We start from the raw sequence: 27,457 nt of genomic DNA on the forward strand, positions 1-27,457 counted from the left end.
AAGGTGAACGGTCCATAACGGATTATTCTATTGAGTTTCGCACTCTTGCTGCCTCTAGTGAGTGGAACGAGCCGGCGCTGCTCGCTCGTTTTCTGGAGGGACTCCACGCAGTGGTTAAGGATGAGATTCTCTCCCGGGAGGTTCCTTCAGATGTGGACTCTTTGATTGCTCTCGCCATCCGCATAGAACGACGGGTAGATCTTCGTCACCGGGCTCGTGGAAGAGAGCTCGCATCAACGGTGTTTCCCTGCTCCGCATCGCAACCATCTCCCTCCTCTGGCTTTGAGACTGAGCCCATGCAGCTGGGAGGGATTCGCATCTCGACTAAGGAGAGGGAACGGAGGATCACCAACCGCCTGTGCCTCTATTGCGGAGTTGCTGGACATTTTGTTAATTCATGTCCAGTAAGAGGCCAGAGCCCATCAGTAAGCGGAGGGCTACTGGTGAGCGCTACTACTCAGGTCTCTTCATCTAGATCTTGTACTACTATGTCGGTCCATCTACGCTGGACCGGTTCGGGTGCTACATGCAGTGCCTTGATTGACTCTGGGGCTGAGGGTTGTTTCATGGACGAAGCATGGGTTCGGAAACATAACATTCCTTTCAGACCGTTAGACAAGCCTACGCCCATGTTTGCCTTAGATGGTAGTCATCTTCCCAGTATCAAATTTGAGACACTACCTTTAACTCTCACAGTATCTGGTAACCACAGTGAGACTATTTCTTTTTGATTTTCCGTTCACCGTTTACACCTGTTGTTTTGGGTCATCCCTGGCTAGTATGTCATAATCCTTCTATTAATTGGTCTAGTAATTCTATCCTATCCTGGAACGTTTCTTGTCATGTGAAGTGTTTAATGTCTGCCATCCCTCCCGTTTCTTCTGTCCCTACTTCTCAGGAGGAACCTGGCGATTTGACAGGAGTGCCGGAGGAATATCATGATCTGCGCACGGTCTTCAGTCGGTCCCGAGCCAACTCCCTTCCTCCTCACCGGTCGTATGATTGTAGTATTGATCTCCTTCCGGGGACCACTCCTCCTCGAGGTAGACTATACTCTCTGTCGGCTCCCGAACGTAAGGCTCTCGAGGATTATTTGTCTGTGTCTCTTGACGCCGGTACCATAGTGCCTTCTTCTTCTCCGGCCGGGGCGGGGTTCTTTTTGTTAAGAAGAAGGACGGTACTCTGCGCCCCTGCGTGGATTATCGAGGGCTGAATGACATAACGGTTAAGAATCGTTATCCGCTTCCCTTATGTCATCAGCCTTCGAGATTCTGCAGGGAGCCAGGTGCTTTACTAAGTTGGACCTTCGTAACGCTTACCATCTCGTGCGCATCAGAGAGGGGGACGAGTGGAAAACGGCGTTTAACACTCCGTTAGGGCATTTTGAGTACCGGGTTCTGCCGTTCGGTCTCGCCAATGCGCCAGCTGTTTTTCAGGCATTAGTTAATGATGTTCTGAGAGACATGCTGAACATCTTTGTTTTTGTCTATCTTGACGATATCCTGATTTTTTCTCCGTCACTCGAGATTCATGTTCAGCACGTTCGACGTGTTCTACAGCGCCTTTTAGAGAATTGTCTCTACGTAAAGGCTGAGAAGTGCTCTTTTCATGTCTCCTCCGTTACTTTTCTCGGTTCCGTTATTTCCGCTGAAGGCATTCAGATGGATTCCGCTAAGGTCCAAGCTGTCAGTGATTGGCCCGTTCCAAGGTCACGTGTCGAGTTGCAGCGCTTTTTAGGTTTCGCTAATTTCTATCGGCGTTTCATTCGTAATTTCGGTCAAGTTGCTGCCCCTCTCACAGCTCTTACTTCTGTCAAGACGTGTTTTAAGTGGTCCGGTTCCGCCCAGGGAGCTTTTGATCTTCTAAAAGAACGTTTTACGTCCGCTCCTATCCTCGTTACTCCTGACGTCACTAGACAATTCATTGTCGAGGTTGACGCTTCAGAGGTAGGCGTGGGAGCCATTCTATCCCAGCGCTTCCAGTCTGACGATAAGGTTCATCCTTGCGCTTATTTTTCTCATCGCCTGTCGCCATCTGAGCGCAACTATGATGTGGGTAACCGTGAACTGCTCGCCATCCGCTTAGCCCTAGGCGAATGGCGACAGTGGTTGGAGGGGCGACCGTTCCTTTTGTCGTTTGGACAGACCATAAGAACCTTGAGTACATCCGTTCTGCCAAACGACTTAATGCCCGTCAAGCTCGTTGGGCGTTGTTTTTCGCTCGTTTCGAGTTTGTGATTTCTTACCGTCCGGGTAGCAAGAACACCAAGCCTGATGCCTTATCCCGTCTGTTTAGTTCTTCTGTGGCTTCTACTGATCCCGAGGGGATTCTTCCTTATGGGCGTGTTGTCGGGTTAACAGTCTGGGGAATTGAAAGACAGGTTAAGCAAGCACTCACGCACACTGCGTCGCCGCGCGCTTGTCCTAGTAACCTCCTTTTCGTTCCTGTTTCCACTCGTCTGGCTGTTCTTCAGTGGGCTCACTCTGCCAAGTTAGCTGGTCATCCCGGTGTTCGAGGCACTCTTGCGTCTATTCGCCAGCGCTTTTGGTGGCCGACTCAGGAGCGTGACACGCGCCGCTTCGTGGCTGCTTGTTCGGACTGCGCGCAGACTAAGTCGGGTAACTCTCCTCCTGCCGGTCGTCTCAGACCGCTCCCCATTCCTTCTCGACCATGGTCTCACATCGCCTTAGACTTCATTACCGGTCTGCCTTTGTCTGCGGGGAAGACTGTGAGAGCCGCCAATAAACGCAGGATTAAGAGTCCAAGGTATTGTTGCGGCCAGAGAGTGTGGCTTTCCACTCGCAACCTTCCTCTTACGACAGCTTCTCGTAAGTTGACTCCGCGGTTCATTGGTCCGTTCCGTGTCTCCCAGGTCGTCAATCCTGTCGCTGTGCGACTGCTTCTTCCGCGACATCTTCGTCGCGTCCATCCTGTCTTCCATGTCTCCTGTGTTAAGCCCTTTCTTCGCACCCCCGTTCGTCTTCCCTCCCCCTCCCGTCCTTGTCGAGAGCGCACCTATTTACAAGGTACATAAGATCATGGACATGCGTTCTCGGGGACGGGGTCACCAATACTTAGTGGATTGGGAGGGTTACGGTCCTGAGGAGAGGAGTTGGGTTCCGTCTCGGGACGTGCTGGACCGTTCACTCATCGATGATTTCCTCCGTTGCCGCCAGGATTCCTCCTCGAGTGCGCCAGGAGGCGCTCGGTGAGTGGGGGGTACTGTCATGTTTGTCATTTATTATCATGTCTTGTCCCTGTGCTCCCCATTCGGTTCTTTCCCTCTTTCTATCCCTCTCTCTCCCCCTCCCTCTCTCACTCTCTCGCTCTCTCTTCTCTCTATCGTTCCGTTCCTGCTCCCAGCTGTTCCTATTCCCTAATCATCATTTAGTCTTCCCACACCTGTTCCCGATCCTTTCCCCTGATTAGAGTCCCTATTTATTCCTTTGTGTTCCGTTCCTGTCCCGTCGGTTCCTTGTTTAGTATTCACCGTGCTGTGATTGTGTTTCGCCCTGTCCTGTCGTGTTTTTTGCCTTCATCAGATGCTGCGTGTGAGCAGGTGTCTCTGTCAACTACGGCCTGCGCCTACCCGAAGCGACCTGCAGTCTGTGGCCGCTTCTCTTGTTATTCCCCTCTACAGACTAGAGGATTTCTGTTATTCCCTGTTTGGACTTGAATAAACTCTGTTTCTGTTAAGTCGCTTTTGGGTCCTCTATCACCTGCATGACACCAACGCTCTAACCACTAGGCTACCCTGCCGCCCCAACTTAATTGTCCATCTGTGATAAATTCAATTGATTGGGCATGATTTCATGATGTCTTTATAAGGTTCCACAGTTGACAGTGCATGTCAGAGCGGAATTGTCTGTGGAGCTCCAAGGCAGGTTTGTGTCTGGGCAAGGGTACCAAAACATTTCTGCAGCATTGAAGGTCCCCAAGAACACAGTGACCTACATTATTCTTAAATGAAAGAAGTTTGGAACCACCAAGACTCTTCCTAAAGCTGGCCGCCTGGCCAAACTGAGCAATCGGGGGAGAAGAGCCTTGGTCAGGGAGTTGACCAAGAACTCGATGGTCACTCTGATAGAGTTCCAGAGTTCCTCTGTGGAGATGGGAGAACCTTCTAGAAGGACAACCGTCTCTACAGCACTCCAACAATCAGGCCTTTATGATATTGGCTAGATGGAAGCCACTCCTCAGTAAAAGGCGACAGCTCGCTTGGAAAAATCCACCTAAAGGACACTCAGACCATGAGAAACAAGATTCTCTGGTCTGATGAAACCAAGATTGAACTCTTTGGCCTGAATGCCAAGCGTCACATTTGGAGGAAACCTGGCCCATCCATAGGGAGTACGGTGAAGCATGGTGGTGGCAGCATCATGCTGTGGGGATGATTTTCAGGGGCAGGAACAGGGAGACTAGTCAGGATCGAGGGAAAAATGAACAGAGCAAAGTACAGAGAGATCATTGATGAAAACCTGCTCCAGAGCACTCAGGACATCAGCCTGGGGGGCGAAGATTCACCTTCCAACAGGACAGCGACCCTAAGCACACAGCCAAGACAATGCAGGAGTAGCTTCAGGACAAGTCTCTGAATGTCCTTGAGTGGCTCAGCGAGAGCCCGGACTTGAACCAAATGCAACATCTCTGGAGAGACCTGAAAATACTGTAGCTGCGCAGGAACTCCCCAAATACAGGTGTGCCAAGCTCGTGTTGTCATTTTTTAAATGTATTTTATTTCACCTTTATTTAACCAGGTAGGCCAGCTGAGAAGAAGTTCTCATTTACAGCTGCGACATGCCCAAGATAAAGCTAAGCAGTGCGACACAAACAACACAGAGTTACACATGGAATAAACAAACATACAGTCAATAACACAATGGAAAAGTCTATATACAGTGTGTGCAAATGAAGTAAGATTAGTATATGGGGACAAGAAGACTCAAGGCTGTAATCACAGCCAAATGTGCTTCAACAAAGTACAGAGAAAAGGGTCTGAACACTAATGTAAATGTGATATATTTGCTAAAATTTCTAAAAAACAGTTTTTGCTTTGTCATTAAGGGTTATTGTGTGTATTGTGTCAAAAAACGATTTAATCCAATACGGCTTTAACAAAACAAAATGTGGAAAAAGTCAAGAGGTCTGAATACTTTCAGAAACCACTGTATTACCTCATCATGGTCCAAATGTGTTTGGGAAAGGCAAAAAGCTGACCCCAGAGCTTTGCTTAACCTCTACCTGGAGATGACCTACCTATTGGGAGGGGGCTGCCAGTGATGACACATTTGAGCAGGACCTCAGAGCCAGCGGTGGCGATGGTGTCCCCCAGGGGCCTCTCAAACGCTGGTTTCTCAGCTGGCCCCTCATCTGCCGACATGTAAGAGTCATCTGAATCGTCTCCTACAGCAGAAAGGCAGGAGCTGTATTACTTTCCTTCTATACTGTACATATTCATCTATTTAGGACAGTAGCACATTAATGTCTAGCTGATGTTTCGCCCAGTGGATACCTGCAATTCAGTGTCCTACCTGTCTCAGGAGACGTAGGCTGACTTTCCCAAGACTTTCCCGAGACTTTTCCCTTCTTCTGAGTCTTGGAAGCCCTGCCCTCCTTCTTCCCTGCTCTTCTCGTCTTTTCTCTTTCTCTCTTCTCTCCGACCTCCTCCTCTTCCATTTCCATGAGCTCGTCCTCCACCAGGATGGTAGGAATGGTCATCTTCAGCGCGGGAGACGTTCTCCCCGGCTCTCCCTTCCGTCTCTTCGTTAGAGGGCTGATGGAAGGGGTGGAGATGGGGGTGGGGGACAGCCGTGGGGGCTTAGGGGGATAGGCATAGGCTGGCTCTTTGGCAGGGGTCGGTGGTGGTCCTCCCTGCATGGTGGGGCTTGGAGACCTGGGGCTTGGAGACCTGCGGTGGTGTAGAGGTTTCTCAAGCTCTTTAGGAGAGGAAGGCCCTTTGGGGTAGGTAGGCGGTGTTCTTTGTGCGGTAGGGGTTGGAGACCCGGGGTGGTCCATCCTGGGTGGAGGCTGCTCCAGCTCTTTATCAGCCAAAGGCCTTTTGGATGTTGGAGATACAGGTGGTTGTTCCTCGGCCGTGTGTGGAGGCTTCACCGCTGTGGGAGAGCTCCGAAGGCCTTCCCTGTGTCAAATGCATTATATAATGTTGGCACAGAAAATAGAATAGAAAGGAATTATGTCATTTATATCTGTAATGTGTGTGTACATATATCACTGAGCTGTCAGAGTAGTGTGTACCAACGCACACAGGCACACACACATGAACTCACACATGAACTCACAAATCGACCAACACAAACACACACTCACAATGTTAATGGTTCATCTCAGCCTACCTGGTTGGGCTTTTCCGCGTGACTCTTGATGAGGGTGATCGTCGTCCTGGTAACTGGTTAACCAGTACTGTCTCCATGGAAACAGAGCCTTTCCCCACACTTTTAGACTCAGACGGCTGAGCTGACGCTGAAGCTGAATCATGCTGCTCCCGTTGAGGAACATTCCTTTGATCTGTCAGACCCTTCTCATGGGATTGGGACAATTTTCGGGACGAAAAACTCTCTTCAACACTCTTCTCTAATAGTCCTCTCTCCTCCAGGACCTTCTCCCTCTTTTCCAACTTCTTGACCACCTGAGGGGGAATGGGCTCCAGCTTGCCCACAGACTGTCTCTCCATCTGGGGCAACTGCTCGGTGGAGTAGGCCTTCTTTAGGTTGGGCCTCCCCACCAGCTTCTTGATTCTGGCCAGCTCCTCTGTGAACTTGTTCTGGAAGCTCTGGACCCTCTGCTGGTAGCTTGGTTTGTCCTCCAGAGACGAGGCCCTCTTCTTTCCGAACGTGGAGCGCCTCGAGGCCGCGGCATCCGGCTGGCTTGTCCCCTCCTCTTTGGAGACCCCCTCCAGATCGCAGGATGCCGCCCGGCCGAAAGAGCGCCCAGATCTGACCCCCGCACTCACCTCACTCACCTTTTGTTCAAACTCCTTGATCTTGTCAAAGATCTTGGGTGCGGCGCGGGGCAGTTTGGGTGTCTTGCCACCACTGCTGCCGCTGCTTGAAGTATGGGAGGAGGCTCCTGAAAACATCCCTGGGAGTTTGTTTTTGACCACAGCTCCTCCTAGGGAAGGGTCTTGGGTGCTGTGTGAGATGACACTGTTCTTATGGGAGCTGAGAGATGTTGTGGGTTGGGATACAGTTTGACTGGACTGGGGTGAGGCAGGACTGAAGGATGGGCCTGTTTGGGTTTGGGGGAGAGAAGGAGATGGGATCCTGGAAGATGGGGGTTTTAGGGAAATGGAAAGTTAGACATATAAAGAAGGGACAAGGAGAGGCCCAGGTTTTTGGAAGAGGAAGAAAAGCCATTGGATGTTTGTGTGCTCGGTAGAGGATATTAGCTTGAGAACGTTTGTTCGAATCTCGTAATTGTGTGTGTTTGTGTGTGTGTGTGTCTGCGTGTGTGTGTCTGCGTGTGTGCGTGTGTGCGTGTGTGTGTGTGTGTGTGTGTGTGTGTGTGTGTGTGTGTGTGTGTGTGTGTGTGTGTGTGTGTGTGTGTGTGTGTGTGTGTGTGTGTGTGTGTGTGTGTGTGTGTGTGTGTGTGTGTGTGTGTGTGTGTGTGCGTGTGTGTGTGTGTGCGCTTGTGTCTGCGTGTGTGTGCGTGTGTGTGTGTGTGTGTGTGTGTGTGTGTGTGTGTGTGTGTGTGTGTGTGTGTGTGTGTGTGTGTGTGTGTGTGTGTGTGTGTGTGTGTGTGTGTGTGTGTGTGTGTGTGTGTGTGTGTGTGTGTGTGTGTGTGTGTGTGTGTGTGTGTGTCTACGTAAATGAGTGTCCACTGCTTTATGAAATAGTAATACTGTTTTTAGTCAACATAATTTGAGTGTTGCTTTCTCATCAGGACAGAGGTACCTTTCACAAATAAACAGAACATGTGAATGGCCATAAATGAAGTGATTTTGCACAGATAACACTTAACTTATATGGACACAAATCTCAATACATTATAGAAGATAATGCATGGGTCTAACACAACATGTGTAGGAGCCAAATAGATCATATTGTATATTTGTATGTTTCCAATTCATGATCCCTGTCAAGTGTATGTTCCCCCTGTACAGGCCAATGGAGAAAACAGTTAGAAGTCATTCAAGCTCCAAGGCCTACTGGGAGTGACTGGAATGGCAGCACACAGGCTTTTGCCCAGACCAGACCATGACATGAATGGTCAATGTTACCATGTTGGAGTGACACATAGAGAAATAATATGAGTGCTGTATGAATGAATCTAATACTAACTCTTCCAACATAACCAGGAAAGACTCCTATTCATCAACTATGAAAACAATCACACATCCCGTTGACACACACACCTCTCATGTTAGCTGGACACAGTCAGTTTAGTTGGGATGAAACTAGCTCGCAAAGACATGCAGACAAACATCAGCTTTGATTCACACTTCCATTCATGCGTGTGACAACAACGCTATGAAGATATCCAGGATTATCTGATGGTAATGCTAGTAGAACACGGGAAACCATTTGGTCAATATACATGGCATGCAGCAAAAACCCAGGGAAACCGAAGGCTTCAGTGGTACTTTTTGATATCATAATAAAATCGAACCAAGACAGAACTGAACACAGCTGAAAAATGTCATGGCATGAAGTCAAAGGAAGGTATGATTAAACAAACAGAAATAATGGACTATCGGAAGCAATGATGATTTGAAAAAAAGCTAAAAGGCAAGGACACAAACAGAAATTTAAAATACATTATCAATTCGATAGAAAATATGAAATCTTTGGGAATAAATGGATCTTGGAAAATCATGATGTGTAATATTTTGTGTTTGTTGTATCTGTTAAAGTTGGGAAATTGGTTTGGAGGCCACTCTTTTTCTAATCAGTGAAAAGAAGAAGTTGTCCCTATAAAGGCATGGAAAACGTTCTTCCCCTGTAGAGGCTGAACATGCTTCCATAGTAGTCGCTTCCTACAGACACACTTTCCTCTGACCCCAGCATGGGTTGGTTAGTGCGAGCCAGGTTAGCGTGTGACGCCCGGATCAAGGGCTCCACACCCAGGTGTCTGACTAGGGCCCCTGGCCCCCCATCGGTCCCGCCGCAGAGAGCTTGCCTGCCGGGGTGTGTTGGGTCCTGGGCCCCTGGGGGTCGTGAGCCCAAAGCCATGAGCTCCCTCTCCACCACTGGGTCATGGCCCCCAGGAAGGGTGGCCCTCCGGTCAGGGCTGGAGTCCATCATCCTACATCCTTCACCTGCAGGGACAGAGGACAGGGGTCAGTCTGGAGATGGAGACTTAGAGTGTGGATTAGAGAGAGATAAATTAAGGAATAAAGGAGAGAGAACGAGGGAGGAGAGGGGGGGGGAAGAGAAGGAGAGAGCATGAGAGACGGGGAGAGGGAGCGAGAGCGAGAGAGAGGGAGAGAAGGAGACAGAGAGAGGAGAGAGAGGGAGAGGGAGAGAGAGAGAGAGAGAGAGAGAGAGAGAGAGAGAGAGATAGAAAGAGAGAGAGAGAGAGAGATAGATAGAAAGAGAGAGAGAGAGAGAGAGACAGGGAGAGACAGAGAGAGACAGAGAGAGAGAGAGAGAGGTGGAGGGAGAGTTAAGACAAGCACTAGAGGAATGTCTAAACCAACAAAGACGATTGATTAGGTAGAGAGGCGGCAAATAAGGAAATAAGTAAATGTGTTCCACCCCAAGCCCTGAAACAACCCCCCGAACTCGATCAATCAGTGATTGACATTTTATCGAGTGGAGATGGAGACAGAAATGCGTCGGCAGCTGAAAGAACTTGAAGTCAGCAGCTTCCTTTAACGACTAAACCCATTTATTGGGACGAGACTAAGAAACGAGGGAAAATAAGCAAGCAGCATCTCCCACGAGCACTGAGGATTCTAAACAGACTCAGCTCCACAGACAAAACACAAATTCAGATCTCTAAAAAGCTCAATGTGAGCAAACTGTAGTAGACAGAGGATGGGGCCTACTGATAAAAGCACACAGCCTTCCAAAGTCTTGCCATGCAGATCCTTAAAAGCCTCTCTGGCACTGCGGTGGATTCCCTCTGGCAGTGAGGTGGATCCCCTCTGGCAGTGCTTCTCCGGGCGCTCTGGGTGGAAGGAAGGGGAGTGGTCTACTAATCCTCCCACGCAGGTGTGGAACGGGATTTTTTTTATGAGTTTCCATTTCCCATGACTCATTCTGAAGCTAATGATGATATAAGACATTATCCTCACACAACACCTTACTAACCACAAGCATCCTACGTGTATGCATTATCGGTTAACAAAAGGTTCTGTTGGAACCAATTAAGATTTTTATTTGTATTTTTAGTGAAATTAATTAAATGATCTGGTGGAATTTAATTGACAGGCATTAGCTACATTATTAGTGAAGATGATTTCTGTGCTGAGCTAAGGGACAGTTATTCGAGGAAATGCAATTTGCGTTGTTATCTGGTTGATACTTGGTAATGTATTCAACATCTCACTGCAGGTGAGTTAAAGCCAAGTCTTTTTTGTTGGTTCCTTCTTTATGAAAAGAACAAACACTGAATCCCTCCTCCACTCTCATTTAATAGCGCCATTCTCTCTCTTCTTCTCTCCTCTCGGTCTGTCAACACGAAACCTTCGAAAGTGCAAACAGTCTCTTGAAAATAGATTTGTGCTGCTAGAGGAGTGTATCCATATTCATGGACTACATTTAGACAGGCTGGTGACCCCTGTTGTAAAGCATCTGCTTTGGTGGCACCGATGAGCACTGTGATACCCCCATAACAAATCATCATCAGTTCCCTATCAAATCCTGTTTCATCTATATTTCCATACACAAAGAGTTGGTGCTGCTAAGTAAAGGGGTGGTTATGATGTGATGTTCACGATGGGGAAATGCTCTGTTTTCAATGCTCTGCTTATGTCTTAATCCCGGAAACCTGATTTACAGACTTGATTAAGGATGGGCCTCTAAATCACAGATCATGCTCAAGTTAATGAATGAAGTGAATTACCTGCAGGCACTCTACGGCCAGCCTTGTCCTGGTGCCGCCCGCCAGGTCCTTCCTTGGTTTCCATGGGTACCTGGGGCTCTGTGGCTTCATCCTCTGTGGTTTCAGAGTCTGACGGGAGGAAGAGGAGGAAGAGGAGGGTGAGAAGAAACCGAGAGAGGAATAAAACAACAGCTGAGTCTGAGTCACAGTGACAAATGACACTTCATTTTCACTTAGAGACAGAGAGGATAATGGGCAATAGAGTTGAGCCTTGGCAGGTCTCCTTCAGAGGTAATACAAGGGGGAGTCACTGAACCGTGATATGAAGCCAGATGGGGCCTCTAGAAATACACCACTAGACTGGTTGAAATAGCTTTATAGAAACGACCTTCTAGACTGGCTACCAGTCGGTTCTAACGAGGTATGTTACTGGTAATAGAGCAGGCTAGTGCTGAAACCAGACTAGCGTCAATTCCATTCCAAATCCATTGGAAGTCTATTGACCCCTATAGAAGACAACGTCAGTAAGGACCATTATACCTCTTTTAACTGCAACAGTGCCCTTTAGCCCACTCATTTATGGTGATTAATATACAGTCAAAAGTTTGGACACACCTACATTCAAGGGTTTTTCTTTATTTTTACTATTTTCTCCATTGTAGAATAGTAGTGAAGACGTCAAAACTATGAAATAACACATATGGAATCATGTAGTAACCAAAATAGAGTTAAACAAATCTAAATATATTTTAGATTCTTCAAAGTAGCCCCCCTTTGCCTTGATGACAGCTTTGCACACACTTGATATTCTCTCAACCAGCTTCATCTGGAATATATTTCCAACGGTCTTGAAGGAATTCCCACATATGCTGAGCACTTTTTGGATGCTTTTCCTTCACTCTGCAGTCCAACCCATCCCAAACCATCTCAATTGGGTTGTTGGGTGATTGTGGAAGCCAGATCATCTGATGTAGCACTCCATCACTCTCCTCCATCAAAATAGTCCTTACACAGCCTGAAGGTGTGTTGGGTCATTGTTCAGTTGAAAAACAAATGATAGTTCCACTAAGCTCAAACCAGATGGGATGGCGTATCGCTACAGAATGCTGTGGTAGTCATGCTGGTTAAGTGTGCCTTAAATTCTAAATATATCACTGACAGTGTCACCAGCAAAGCACCCCCACACCAACAAACCTCCTCACACCTCCTCCTCCATGCTTCACGGTGGGAAACACATATGATGAGATCATCCATTCAGCTACTCTGCGTTTCACAAAGGCATGGCGGTTGGAACCAAAAATGAAACATTGGGACTCATCAGACCAATGGACAGATTTCCAACGGTCTAATGTCCATAGCTCGTGTTTCTTGGCCCAAGCAAGTCTCTTTTTGTTATTGGTGTCCTTTAGTAGTGGTTTCTTTGCAGCAATTCAACCATGAAGGCCTGAATCACGCAGTCTCCTCTGAACAATTGATGTTGAGATGTGTCTGTTACTTGAACTCCGTGAAGCATTTATTTGTGCTGAAATTTCTGGTACTGGTAACTTTAATGAACTTATCCTCTGCAGCAGAGGAAACTCTGGGTCTTCTTTTCCTGTGGTGGTCCTCATGAGAGTCAGTTTCATCATAACACTTTATAGTATAGGTGCCTGCACTTTAATAAACTTGCAAAGTTCTTGAAATGTTCCAAATTGACTGTCCTTCATGTCTTAAAGTAATGATGGACTGTCGTTTATTGCTTATTCGAGTTTTTCTTGCCAAAATATGGACTTGATCATTTACCAAATAGGGATATCTTCTGTCTACCCCCCTACCTTGTCACACTACTGACATATATTTAGATTTTGGTGGTTATTCTACTATGTAGAAAATAGTAAAAATAAAGAAGAACCCTGGAATGAGTTGATGTGTCCAGACTTTTGACTTGCACTCTATCTCTTTAATAGATATTAGCACCCAATATGTACTGTAGCTGTGGCCCTTTATGTGGAGGCCTTGTGCAAATCATCTCAAAGGAGAGAAGTCAATTCAGCGACCTTTGATGGGATCAATAGAGATGTTACAAAGAAGCTGACATTTCTAGGGAACATGTTAAGAAAAAACATGAACCACTTAAGAGAACTAAATGGTGTGTAGTGCAAAACCCTGTGGAAATGTTTGGAATAGAGCAATAGACATATTCAAGAGACAGAGAAATCAAATAGATGGAAAATGATAAAGAAAGAAAGAGAAGACCTCATTCACAACAGTATCTTGGCTTGTAGATGTAACAAGAAGGAGAGAGAGAGAGAGAGAGAGAGAGAGAGAGAGAGAGAGAGAGAGAGAGAGAGAGAGAGAGAGAGAGAGAGAGAGAGAGAGAGAGAGAGAGAGAGAGAGAGAGAGAGAGAGAGAGAGAGAGAGAGAGAACGGACAGATGACAACAGGAGCACGAGAGAAAACAAGACTGGTTTACCATAGCTTTGCTTTCGGCAGGAGCGGAAAACTTCGCTTCCATAGTGGCAGGAAGAGAGGGCAGACGGGAGGGCACAGTTACTATAGAAACCACCATCTCTCTCACCCACACGACCAATCGGCTCCATACCCATTAGAGTCTAAAATCACCAGCCCAACTGCCAACCCTGACACATATGCTTAGATAGCCTACTGCTGGAGCTTGCTGAGGAAGAGGCAAGCAAATGGGTTATGCCTCATTTCACTGTCATGTTGCTTTGGATAACAGTATCTGCTAAATGACAGAAAAGGGAGTATATGTGAAATAGACAATACGATAATACAGTTTTAACAGTCAATTTCCTTGTGCATTTGGGTTCACCCATCTGTACCAAGTGGGATGGGACTAAATAGCTGGACACACACTGTGCAAGGAATATCGACTCAGCAATATGAGAGGCTGTAGTTCAAAATGTCTCGCTGCAATACACACCGTGGATTAGATTAACAGTTGGGTGGAAATATGATTTGGAAAAGGAGCTGTGAGCATTTCTGTTTGACTGAGATTCCAGATGTAAATGCTAAACTAAGACCCTCAGAAATGATTCATTCTGTGATGTTGTGCAGAGATGGAACAATATGGTTACAAGAAAATTGCTTGTGGGGGCGGAGGAGAGGCATTCTGACAGCTAAATAATAAAAAAGCCCACTGTCTTTTTCCTAGCAGCAATTAAAACGTGAAAAATGCATGAAATCTCTGTACTAAATCATTTTTTTAACAAGGATCTTTTTTAATACAGAAAGCGTTAAGTGGTTCTCAGATACAACAACAAGCTTAATATGCACAGTAAAACTCAGTTTCTGTGTAATAACTATGTATTAATAACTGTGTAATAACCATTATTAACTGTGTAATAACCATTATTAACTGTTTAATTACTAAGTAATAACTGTGTAATAACCATTAACTGTGTAAAACCATTAATAAATGTGTAATAACCATTATTAACTGTGCAATAATTATTATCAACCGTGTAATTACTCTTATTAACTGTGCAATTACTAAGTAATAACTGTGTAAAAATTCATACAGAAAACACACCATGGGTGAACCTTCCAAACGTCTTGGTGGAGTGTCCGGTCCTCTGGAATAATAGAGAGACAGAGGGTTGCATGAGTCAAACCAGCAAAAAGTACAACAGTCATGAAACGTAATGAGTTACTGAAATCAGAGGATAACATTTTTGTCAGAATCCAAAAGAAAAGGCCCAAACAAGAGAAGAAGCTCATATCTCCAACTCCATAATGTCCTGCATCCTACATCCTTATAACCTCATCTAAAACTCTACACATTACTTCCAATGACTCCGATAACCTTTGATGACTCCTATGACTCCTATGACCAACCATCGATCAGGACCTTGAAGAGCTCAATGGAATGACTCATTACAGTACAGAGACACAGAAAACCCTGAAGTCAGAGTAAAGTAGTGATTCAACTGCTAGATCAATCAGGCTGCTCTGCACTCTAAGTACCATACCTACTGCTATTTGCCAGCCAGAGCCTGTTGATGACGTGTTGCCTGGTGGCCACAGTGAGACAAAAAACAACCGAAGCAACTAGACGCGTCCATTGTCAATCTCCTGTTCCTGATTATGGGGAACTCTGGACAATCATATCAACACATACAGATGTAGGATTTTAATTTGAGCCAGTTTGATACAGTAGGGAAATAATCCTCCAGCAACAGGAAATGTGAATTATTATGTGGATTAAAGCATTAATATTAATTATAATGTTAATATTATTATATTAATGGACATTTTTTGTAGGGGTAGATACATGTTTCATTAGGGCTAAGTCGGACATTTGAAAGGGGAAATTACAAACTTTAGAATCCTTTTTAAAACTTGAATAGACCCCAAGTTTGCATCTCAGCAACAAAAGAGTGATCAAATTAAGACGCTACATCTGTAGTAGGCAGAACCAGGCACAAACTGCATTTCTGCACAGTAAAGGTTTCTGGCTTGGCAAGGCTAGGGAATCACTGGGCACCATAGTTTCCTCAAAGCTCTATACTGTTTATGCCAGAGTTTGGAGAGGATATTTCACAAGGTTTATATGGTTATTTCTGAATATCGACTGTGTCGCACATACTGTACCACATAATTGTACTTGGTCATCTGGTGCTACATATCAGTTGTCTGCACTGTGGCCCAGTGACACACATCTCTATTCTCCACAGATCACATTGGGGATAAACCCAAATTTCAAATCCAAAATATCAGACGTTCTCTGCATGTTGTAGGGTAGACAAATGCTAATTAGAATAAAATGTGTTACAAATGGAACATTTATAATATAAATGGAGAATAAAAAAATGGACCTGATTTTTCACCCAGCTCCCAAAGGCATCTTCCCACCAGCCAACAGAATGGGACATTGACGCCCAGGGTGGCATTCTTTGTTACCGTGTCATGTGGAACTGTAAAGCCATACCCACTGTGCCACAGAGGCCACAAGAACCCAGAGGACACTGAGGACATTCCACACAGAGAGCTATAAGACCTACTGTACAGACCTGGATTTATTAACCTACAGCAACAATGATCTGTGTTTACTGGTAAAATGGTTAAAGGGTGGGCAACAAAGTATGTATCCTTTTCCTCTTGGTTCTAGTAATCTATCACAAAGCCATTATAGCTCTGTAGTTCTCCATGAGAAAACGGCTTAGAAAAGAGCATGCACCTAGTGTAACAAAGCAACTTTGTGTCTGAAAGGTAGAGACTCACCTGGAACCTCTTCTTGGACCAGATTTTCTTCATGTCTAGAAGTAGTGCCTCTGTATCTCTCTTTCTCTCTCTCGATGCCCTCCTCTCTGGGTTGCAGATTACCTGTGGCACTTGCTCAGCAAAACATCACTGCTGGCATCCTACCCAAATGGAGTGTGGGCCAACCACAATAATTCTCACACAAACCATGTAAATAGATGAAGCTCTCTTCACACGCGTGGGTGTTTATAATCCTCTGGTCTGGATGAGAGGAGGAATGTTCGGGGATTACAATCCACAACATCCAGGTGTCTTTGTGTGAGAGTGAGAGTGTTTATCCGCCAAGGTGAGCAGCATCACTCTGACGTATCAGACTCGGACTGCTGCCGGAGGAGAAAATGTTCAGCCGAACGCTGACACAAGCCGAGCCGGTCTCCATCCCCTCCAGCCCATCCCTCCCTCCTTCAACCAAGCCCCTCCTCGGAGCAACAGTAGCCAGGCAGAGAGGAACAGATTGAGACCCCAACCCGTGAGGACAACAGTGGAGAGGTGTGATCCGGAGGAAGGAAAACTACCTGCTCCTCTAAAGCATCCTCTCTGTCTCCTCTCTCTGACACAGCAACAGCAGCAGGAGGAATGAGAGGAGAGATAGCCGCCAAGAATGAGAAAGAGAGAGAGAGAGAGCAGACAAAGAGAGAGCAGAGGGGAAGCACAGAGGGAGCAGGAGAGAGAGGAGAGAGAGGAGAGGGTAGAGAGAAAGACAGACCGATAGAGATGGAGAGAGAATGGAAAGTGGGAAATAGAATCAGACAGAGTTCTCTCCGTTCTGTTGACGCCATAAACCCACAGTTGAAGTGTGCCCCGCTTCCAACCCCACCCTCCCCAAAATCCAAATCCTTAATTCAAACTGCCTCTTTTTTCGGGATCCCTCTCTCCTCTCCTCCCCTGCTTGATTCTCTTCAGCTCCAGTATCTTCACAGAGGAGAGGAAGAATGCAGCCTCCAGAAAACAGCCTCCCCACCCCCAGGGCATCAATTATACATCCATGGTCCATGTCTGTGACGTTCTACTAAATCTGACTTCACGCTAAATAGCAATCAGTTATTTGCACCAGTGAACAGAGCAGAATTGCCCCTCTCCATTTCTCTCACTCTGCTTCAGCTCTGTCCCCAACACTACAAATGGCGTAGATAGATTAGCTTGATGGCTAGCTGGTGCAACATACAAGATCCTCTCCCCTCTCTCCCTTTCCTGGGGACGTCTTTGGCCTTCGCCAGACAATCTCTGCTTATCACTTTCTGCCCCCATACCTTCTCCCCCTCTCTCCTCAGCCGTCTCCCCCTCTCTCCTCAGCCGTCTCCCCCTCTCTCCTCAGCTGTCTCCCCCTCTCTCCTCAGCTCTCTCCCCCTCTCTCCTCAGCTCTCTCCCCCTCTCCTCAGCTCTCTCCCCCTCTCTCCTCAGCCGTCTCCCCCTCTCTCCTTAGACGTCTCCCCCTCTTGTTTTCTCCTCACCTCTCTCTCCTCTCCTGTTGACATATTGGTCTTATTCTTGGGTCTCTGCCTAGAACCTTCTACCCCTCTCTTCTCATGTCTGTGTCTCTCTCCCTCCTGGTGGGTCTCTGTGTCTCTCTCTCCTGGTGGGTCTCTACGTCTCTCTCCTCCTGGTGGGTCTCTATGTCTCTCTCCTCCTGGTGGGTCTCTGTGACTCACTCCTCCTGGTGGGTTTCTATGTCTATCTCTCCTCCTGGTGGGTCTCTATGTCTCTCTCCTCCTGGTGGGTCTCTGTGTCTCTCTCTCCTGGTGGGTCTCTACGTCTCTCTCCTCCTGGTGGGTATCTGTGTCTCTCTCTCCTGGTGGGTATCTGTGTCTCTCTTTCTCCTGGTGGGTCTCTGTGACTCACTCCTCCTGGTGGGTTTCTATGTCTCTCTCCTCCTGGTGGGTATCTGTGTCTCTCTCCTGGTGGGTCTCTGTGACTCACTCCTCCTGGTGGGTTTCTATGTGTCTCTCCTCCTGGTGGGTCTCTGTGTCTCTCTCTCCTGGTGGGTCTCTGTGACTCACTCCTCCTGGTGGGTCTCTATGTCTCTCTCCTCCTGGTGGATCTCTGTGTCTCTCTCTCCTGGTGGGTCTCTACGTCTCTCTCCTCCTGGTGGGTATCTGTGTCTCTCTCCTGGTGGGTCTCTGTGACTCACTCCTCCTGGTGGGTCTCTATGTCTATCTCTCCTCCTGGTGGGTCTCTATGTCTCTCTCCACCTGGTGGGTCTCTATGTCTCTCTCCTCCTGGTGGGTTTCTGTGTCTCTCTCTCCTGGTGGGTCTCTACGTCTCTCTCCTCCTGGTGGGTATCTGTGTCTCTCTCTCCTGGTGGGTCTTTGTGTCTATCCTCCTGGTGGGTCTCTATGTCTATCTCTCCTCCTGGTGGGTCTCTGTGACTCACTCCTCCTGGTGGGTCTCTATGTCTATCTCTCCTCCTGGTGGGTCTCTATGTCTATCTCTCCTCCTGGTGGGTCTCTATGTCTATCTCTCCTCCTGGTGGGTCTCTATGTCTATCTCTCCTCCTGGTGGGTCTCTGTCTCTCTCCTCCTGGTGATATTAAACCTGCATGTGACCATCTATCTCCCACCATGACCAATAAGCCTCTTCTCAGACACTCCATCTCCCCTTCCTCCGCCCTTCTTTTCACCTTTCATAATATAATAGAGACAGTAGATCTAGCTGGTCTGTCATGATATAATCCCCTCTCTCTCTCTCTCTCTCTCTCTCTCTCTCTCTCTCTCTCTCTCTCTCTCTCTCTCTCTCTCTCTCTCTCTCTCTCTCTCTCTCTCTCTCTCTCTCTCTCTCTCTCTCTCTCTCTCTCTCTCTCTCACACTCACACACACACACACACACACACACACACACACACACACACACACACACACACACACACACACACACACACACACACACACACACACACACACACACACACACACACACACACACACACACACACACACAATGTATCATTCTCTCAGATACATCTGTGTCCACCACATCCATCAAATGAATCTAAAAATAATAACAGGGGGACCCAGATCTCATTGTAAAAACCACCCAGCCATCCAGAAACTAAATGGGCATTTTTTAGATTTAGGCCAAATCTTTCACACTGCGATTGACTGCTAGAAATCCACTTTTTCATCATTGTTACGTGAGACACGCTACAGTTTATAAGTGTGATACACAGTGTCAATACCCAGGGGATATTACCACATGCCCATAAATCAGAGAAAGCCAACCATTCCCAGACGTCGCAATAGATGAGTCTTTTTGTATAGCTAAAGCTTCCATTGATCGTAATAATGTTGTTTATTTACCCATTTGGCTGTTTCTAAGTAAGTGAATGCACCCTAATTAAAAAATACAGCCTATACAGTGTTCCTTTTCACTCAAAAGCTGCCTCACTAGCTATAAGCTTTCTCCTTCCTTCCCCTTTTCCCCATCCCTCCCTCTACCTCCCTTCGTCTCCCTCCATCCCTCTTCATCCCTGCTCCATCACCTCGCCCCATGCATCTCCAGAAAGAAGGGATTTTCTCTGGCAGTGAGTAATCAATACCAAGGGTCTCTGTGAGATACAGGATACACCACGATAGTCACAATTCACTCGACGGGGATCAATATGTCCCCGGACCAATCATAACACTGCCTTCTATTACAGCAGTCCAATGAAAATCCAAGAAGCAGGTGTCAAAGCTACAATTGTTATGCAGGTGAGTGAGGACCCAAAAGCGACTTAAAAGAAACAGAATTTATTCAAGTCCAAACAGAAAATAACAAATCCTGAATCTTTAACAGGAAATGTCCAAACGGGGATAACAGAAATCCTCTAGTCTGTAGAGGGGAATAACAGGATAAGCGGCCACAGACTGCAGGTCGCTTCGGGTAGGCGCAGGCCGTAGCTGACAGAGACACCTGCTCACACGCAGCATCTGATGAAGGCAAAAACACGACAGGACGGAACAAGAACACAGCACAGCAAACAAGGATCCGACAAGGACAGAAGCAGAAACGAAGAGAGAAATAGAGACTTAATCAGAGGGAAAAATAGGGGACAGGTGTGAAAGAGTAAACGAGGTCGTTAGGAGAATGAGGAACAGCTGGGAGTAGGAACGGAACGATAGAGAGAGAGAGGGATAGAGAGAGAGGGATAGAGAGAGAGGGAAAGAGAGAGGGAAAGAAACCTAATAAGACCAGCAGGGGGAAACGAATAGAAGAGAAAGCACAGGGACAAGACATGACAATATATGACAATACATGACAACAATACGTTGTCAGACAAATGACCTAAGGGGGATTCAGTTACTATAAGTCACCATAGTAACACAATGTGTGTATCTTTTATAGTCTAAAGAAGCTTCCTCGCCCCTCTTTCTTCCCCATCATCAGTTACATGAAAATGAATGAAAACAACATGACTTCCATGCAGATATCAATTAGCTGATACAATACAGTAGCCAGCATACCATTTACTCTACTTGAATGAGTTTACAGCAATGAGAAACAGAGCAGACTTCACGGAAGCCCATTGATTTTGTGACAGAGGGGGGTTTCAGTGGCGCAGCTCTGATGAACTCTCTGCAGGCCCACAACTCTATCAGAGGCATTTATCTGGCATTAGCTCGGTGAGGTAGTAAACAGACCCCGCTGTGGGCGCATCTTAATCCAGTTGCTTTTTTATACGAGTCACTTCGCGCCACTGGTCCAACACACGGTCATGCCCAACAGAGGAACCCAGAGCCTTCTCCAAAACCTGTTAGTCACAACCCATATCTAGACGTTTGCTGGGGAAGACAAGGTAATCATTCCTCTTGCCCTAAGGTTCCCCGGGTCTACATGTTTGTTTCCGGTTTCCCTGTCTAGTTAGAGGAAACTTCCTACCGGGCACAGACGTCAGTTCAACGTCTTTCCATTTACATTTGGTTTAAGTTGTCAACTAACATGAATTCAACATGAAATCAACCAAAAATATCACCCTGTCATTGGACAGGTTGTTGGTTTGGCGGAAAAAAGGGGAAATTCCTTTAGGTTGATGACTTTTTGCAAATCCAATCAGTTTTCCACATTGATTCAACATCATCACGTTTCATTTTAGGATTGAAATGACGTGGAAACAACGTTGATTCAACCAGTTTTTGCCCAGTGGGTTTATACATTCTACTACCGTCATAGAACAGAAGCCATTCCTTTGTTGTAAACGTAGCTCAGAGTCAGACCCTGTGGAGATACAGGGTGGTGTAGAGGTCCAGGCCCAGGTGACACCCACAGTGGGCATGTCTGTACTGACTGCTGATGACCACACAGAAACCTGATCCTATCACCTAATCCTGGCCCCCTCCAGGCCTCAGACCATGGGACTGACGCCTAACTAGAGAGAAGGAACATAAACAGGACGCCAGACCAAACACGGAGGCACCTCATCTCATGATCCGGGGTGAAATTTCCCCTTGGTACAGATCTAGGATCATCTTTCCTCACCTGACAAAATAGGTCAGTTCCCTTAATATGGCCAGTGGTGGAAAAAGTACCCAATTGTCATACTTGAGTTAAAGTATAGATACCTTAATAGAAAGTTACTCAAGTAAAAGTGAAAGTTACCCAGTAAAATACTACTTGAGTAAAAGTCTAAAAGTATTTAGTTTTAAAAATGTATCAAAAGTTAATTTAATTGCTAAAATATAGAAGTAGATGTAAAAGTATAAATAATTTCAAATTCCTTATATTAAGCAAAGAGACGGCTCCATTTTCTTGTTTTTAAAATTTCGGATAGCCAGGGGCACACTGCAACACTCAGACTTTATTAACAAAAGATGCTGTTGTGTTTAGTGAGTCCACCAGACCAGAGGTAGTAGGGATGACCACATGTTCTCTTGAATTTCAAAATGCTCCTGTCCTGCTAAGCATTCAAAATGTAACAAGTACTTTTAGTTGTCAGGGGAAATGTATGGAGTACAATATGGTATTATGGTACTATTGATATTTTCTTTACTAATGTAGTGAACAAAAACGACTTAAGTAGTACTTTAAAGTAATTGTACTGAAGTACTTTACATCACTGAATATGGCGATACATTGTGGTCCGTGACCATGCACTGGGATGCATTCTGGGAATGTAATGGGATTTCACATCACACAGATTCCTCTTGCTAGTTTATCTCATTCTCTAGGTCTGGTCTGTGTTAGTCACAGGACTGGATAGTGGACTGGGGTGATAAAGAGGGGAGAGAGGGGGCAGAGACAGACTGAGAGAAGGAGAGAAAGAGAGAGGGGGGGCAGAGACAGACTGAGAGAAGGAGAGAAAGAGAGGGGGCAGAGACAGACTGAGAGAAGGAGAGAAAGAGAGAGGGGGGCAGAGACAGACTGAGAGAAGGAGAGAAAGAGAGAGGGGGCAGAGACAGACTGAGAGAAGGAGAGAAAGAGAGAGGGGGGCAGAGACAGACTGAGAGAAGGAGAGAAAGAGAGGGGGCAGAGACAGACTGAGAGAGAAGGAGAGAAAGAGGGGGGGCAGAGACAGACTTAGAGAAGGAGAGAAAGAGAGAGGGGGGTAGAGACAGACTGAGAGAAGGAGAGAAAGAGAGGGGGGGCAGAGAGAGACTGAGAGAGATACTATGAGATACTCTATGCCTACAGTATGGACTAAAATTAGGAGGTACTATATCTACCATGTGACCAGACAGACAGGCAGTCGGGCTGACAGACATACAGACAACTGGGGGGGGGGGGGGGGGTATAATGTATTTACAACTGCTCCCACAGAGTCTTTGAAGTATTGCAATATTATCCTTTGAAACAATGTACTCCCTAGTATTTGCTGTACATAGTACAGTCATTTTATGGATGCAATGCCCAGTCATTTTTCTCAGCGTCTGTTAATAGTTGAGAGCCTAGAAGAAGAGACTATCCCCAGAGGCAGTGTGTGTCTAGTTATCATCATCGGGGGATGCTGTGAATAGCCTGCTCATTAGATGAGTATTATTGGTTTGCACTGGAGGCCTGCCAGCCAGCCAACACCTGTTAGGTTTGAAACATCCTGGTCCCCAACTAGAACTGGAAGAATAAGTCAATGGCGTTATACCATTCAATATTCTATAAGGAGGTAATGGAAGAGAATGAACAGTAGACAATATGAGTCTGATGAGGTCTTCTGTGTCTGTCGTGACCTCATCATGGTCCCGTCCTTCTTTACTTCAGACTTCGTCCCAGTAAGCACAACAACATCAGATTGTCATAAGATAATAGATAGCTGAACAGTAAGAACGAACCTACTCAAGAGCCCAGACACTTCCCACCTCTTCCGTGTGGTTGGTTAGAAAGAGTTCTAACACTCACCTTTGGGTTTCTTTCTCCTAGGGCCGGTCACACCGTCGCTCACACTTCTCAAAGCCTTCCGAGCTTCCAGATACTCCTTCTTTAGCATGGCTCCAGTTGATATCTCTCTCACTCTCTTATTCCTTTAACATTGGGCCTCTCAGATGTGTAATCCTCGTTAATCAAACGTCCGTCTTCTTGTCCAACTCTCAAATCACCATCAAATCACAATCTAAGCCCGTTCCTCTACACTTGACAGTTCTTCCTGGTTTTACCCTCAAATCCTGACCTTAGTGAGGTAAGGATGACTCATTTCAAAATGGCCACTTCTCCTTAGTTGGAATGTGTATCCCAATCCCATGGAGGCAAGGGTGAATATGAGATCCTTAAAATGGCTTCTCCTCCCAGACTCCTAGATGTCCTGTCTACTTCATGGCCAGGGTGAGGACATATTCCTTAAGATGGCTGCCTCAATGCGCCTGATGGTTCCCTCTGCCTCACTCAGGCCCTCTCTCTCTCTCCCCCGGTCCCCCTTACTCCAACACAACAACACCAAGCCCGGTGGTCTATTTCGAGTGGGCTATTGTACACCCCTGTTACCCCTGCTCTGTACCCTTACAGTGGACGTGCCCTCCTGTAATAAGGAGATTATAGACAGGGCTGAAACGACCTTTACTGTCCTGTCTGACTCTCTGCTTGGACTGAGAAACCCCCTACTAGTGACAGACTGAAGAAGGCTTCCTGTGATCCTGTGATGCACTGAAACAGAATCTGAACTCGTTAAAGGACAGAGAACGTTTGAACACAACTTATTGAGTGGGAGTTGTTTACATTTCTGTCTGTTTTGACAGCCAATGAACATGGCAAAGATATCGTTGTCAGCCATGAATAACTTCAACAAGCTGCTTTAAAGCTGAAATACTTAATGGTGAAACTGCTACGTCTGTTGAGTCTTGAAAACCCGTCCTTCGTCAACAACACAGTGACTAGGTTTCAATGATGGACTCTTTTGTCGTAGAGGAAGTACATCACTGCCTACGTCGATAAAGAAAACAAATCCGGGGACTCAAATCACAAGCCAGACATGCCAGGACGTCGCAACTCAAAAACCAAAGTTAGCAGGCAAAACCGTCGCAGTGGTTTTAGTGAAGGTTGAAGGTGATCTCCGTATTGTTAGCTACTATTTTGTATTTTATTCAAGCTGATAAAGTATTAATGTAGGCAGTGAGGTCGTTCCTCTTTGCCAAAATAGTCCATCGTTGAAACCAGACCCTAGTCGCTGTGTTGCCCAGGGTCGTGTTTTCAAGGATAACATCTGCTTGAGATATTTCAACCATATACAAGTAACAGCAAACAGCAAACACTGTATTTTCCCCTCTGACATCATCACACTTGCGATGGAACAGCAGAATATGTACTGCCGTTGTTTTTCCATGCTGCTGAACATGCCTCCACCTCTGTTCAGTCATCAAAACAATAACCATAACAAAGGCTCTGGGCAGTGGGGTAAAGTACTTCAGTAAAAATACTTTAAGGTACTGCGTAAGTCGTTTTTTTAGGGTATGTGTACTTTCCTATATTTACTTTTACTCCACGACATTCCTAAAGAAAATAATGTACTTTTTACTCCATACAAGTACTCGTGTCATTTACAGTGCTTAGCAGGACTGGAAAATGGTCCAATTCACACACTTATCAAGAAAACATCCCTAGTCATTCCTACTGCCTTTGATCTGGAGGACTCATTAAAAACAAAAGCTTAGTTCGTAAATGGTGTCTGAGTGTTGGAGTGTGCCCCTGGCTATCCATAAGTTAAAAAATCAAGAAAGGAATTTTAAATGATGTATACTTTTACTTTTACTTGTGATACTTAAGTATATTTTAGCAATTACATTTACTTTTGATACTTAAGTATATTTAAAACCAAATACTCATAGAATTTTACTGAAGTAGTATTTTACTGGGCCACTTTTACTTTTACTTGAGTCATATTCTATTAATATTAAGATATCTTTACTTTTAGTCAAGTATGACAATTTGGGTACTTTTCTCACCACTGGCTCTGAGGGAGAACATTGTCTCTGTTTCCCCTGAAGACGATTCGATCTTCAAGTAACTATAAAAAGTAGAGGTGAACTTTTGAATGACGGACCAAAAGCAGCATCAATTTGACAGGCTAAAAACACATGTACAGAGTGTGGTGCTGGACTACATTGTATTCTACATCTGAAGGGGATTATTCACCACTATGTCTGACGTCACTAAATTGATCTCCTGCTTGAGGATATCAAATGTTAGACACGTAGACCAAATTCTGGAGTGCATATATACCCACCGACAGTGTGAGTCTAAGACATGGGTCTATAACTGCACAGTGAATATATTCTGAGGGTGGGAATCCACCCTGTCGACTAGTCACGGGGTCGTTAAATTACAGTAGAGTTCTGGTTAGCATAGCATAGCTAGCCACACTGAAACTCCCTAGATTCACAAGGACACTGGAGAGGACAGTCACAATATTTGGCATAACAAACCGTAGTTGTGGAATATGGGCCAGAGGTGTGGGAGGATCACGTTCAAGTCCTCCCAAGCATGGGACTATCCATGTACTGTTGCATTCTGGTTTCCTTCCCAGAATAACAAAATGGCAGAGGTTTGAGAGGCCAGTCTAAGAGCATGCATGTTTGGTAACTTGATGGGGGTTTATATAAGGCAGTCATAACACCTTTATGGATGTTTCATGTAGTCTAAATACCATGTCAGCTAAAATACCAGTTACTTGGATAGCGCTCAGAGAAACATGATGTAAGCATTGCGGTGGTTTACACCATTAAACACCTATGGTGGACATATGAAACTGACAGATTCTCGTGGACAGATGAAACGTCGAGGATCTGTCAAGGCTCACGTATAATATGTGATTACAGGCAACAATAGTTTCTGATTTGGTCTTTTGTTGTTGATTTTTGGACCAATCAGTATGGGGAGAAGGGGGTGCTTAATTTAAACCGGTGCAGTGATTTTCAAACCTGTATGTGGATGATATACAGTTTCCACTAGATTCCACAGCCACAAAGTCAAAATTGTCTGTATCGTAAAAATTCATGAAAACGGAGAGTTTCCGTTGGCGAGGGAGGAGACTTCACTTCCTTCCGTTGCGGAAAGGTAACCATAATTGTTAACAGCATCCCCCCCCAGAAGTAAAACAGCAAATTACAGATTTTCGCAAGCGGATTTTACTTCTGGGTAACCAAGATTATAAGATTTGTAAAATCATTGAATGTGTGAGGGGGTTACATTTACAGACTGACCTCATGTCAAGTCATTGAAGTGATTCAGTGGTCAAAGCGTAAACACTACTAAGCCAAATATGATGTGTGATAAAGTATTACAGTCACAGGCTTGTTGTGGTCAGTACTGACATATGGTGCTTTTTGACTTCTTAAAGGGCCAGCCTCAAAAAAGACCTACATGTGATGCATCCAGTCTTTTCTACATGCATCTATTACCAGACAAACACACACACTTCCTCTATCCTTTTATACATCTATATCTCCCACTCCCTCAACCCTCCCTCAACACTCCCTCAACACTCCCTCAACCCTCCCCTCCCTCAACCCTCCCTCAACCCTCCCTCAACCCTCCCTCAACCCTCCCTCAACCCTCCCTCAACACTCCCTCAACCCTCCCTCTCTCTTTCATCATGATGACTGTGATTGAGTGTGACTCTCCATAGTCTCAGACTCACTGAGGCACTGTGGTGTTGCTATAATTACTTGTGATGTGTACTGGTGCAATAGGAGAGCTCGATGGCATCCACACATCTCTGGAACACGAACCCCCTGGCACATACCATGCCACAAATAAGAGAGGAGGGGATAGAGGGAAGGGAGGAGGGAGAGAACCACAA

At 45.9% G+C, this 27,457-nt stretch overlaps 1 protein-coding gene across 1 annotated transcript in view; it reads right to left on the bottom strand.

Annotated features, from left to right (window-relative positions):
* LOC124008055 (striated muscle preferentially expressed protein kinase-like) overlaps positions 1–27,457 on the bottom strand; it is a 45,863-nt gene that overhangs the window by 14,600 nt on the left and 3,806 nt on the right. The window contains 5 exon segments of the mRNA XM_046318959.1: positions 5,253–5,403; positions 5,532–6,139; positions 6,354–7,313; positions 8,938–9,274; positions 11,026–11,133. Coding sequence (XP_046174915.1) covers positions 5,253–5,403; positions 5,532–6,139; positions 6,354–7,313; positions 8,938–9,274; positions 11,026–11,133 — 2,164 coding nt within the window.

This window comes from Oncorhynchus gorbuscha, linkage group LG21 (assembly GCF_021184085.1).
Source record: "Oncorhynchus gorbuscha isolate QuinsamMale2020 ecotype Even-year linkage group LG21, OgorEven_v1.0, whole genome shotgun sequence".
In the NCBI taxonomy this organism is placed as follows: domain Eukaryota; kingdom Metazoa; phylum Chordata; class Actinopteri; order Salmoniformes; family Salmonidae; genus Oncorhynchus; species Oncorhynchus gorbuscha.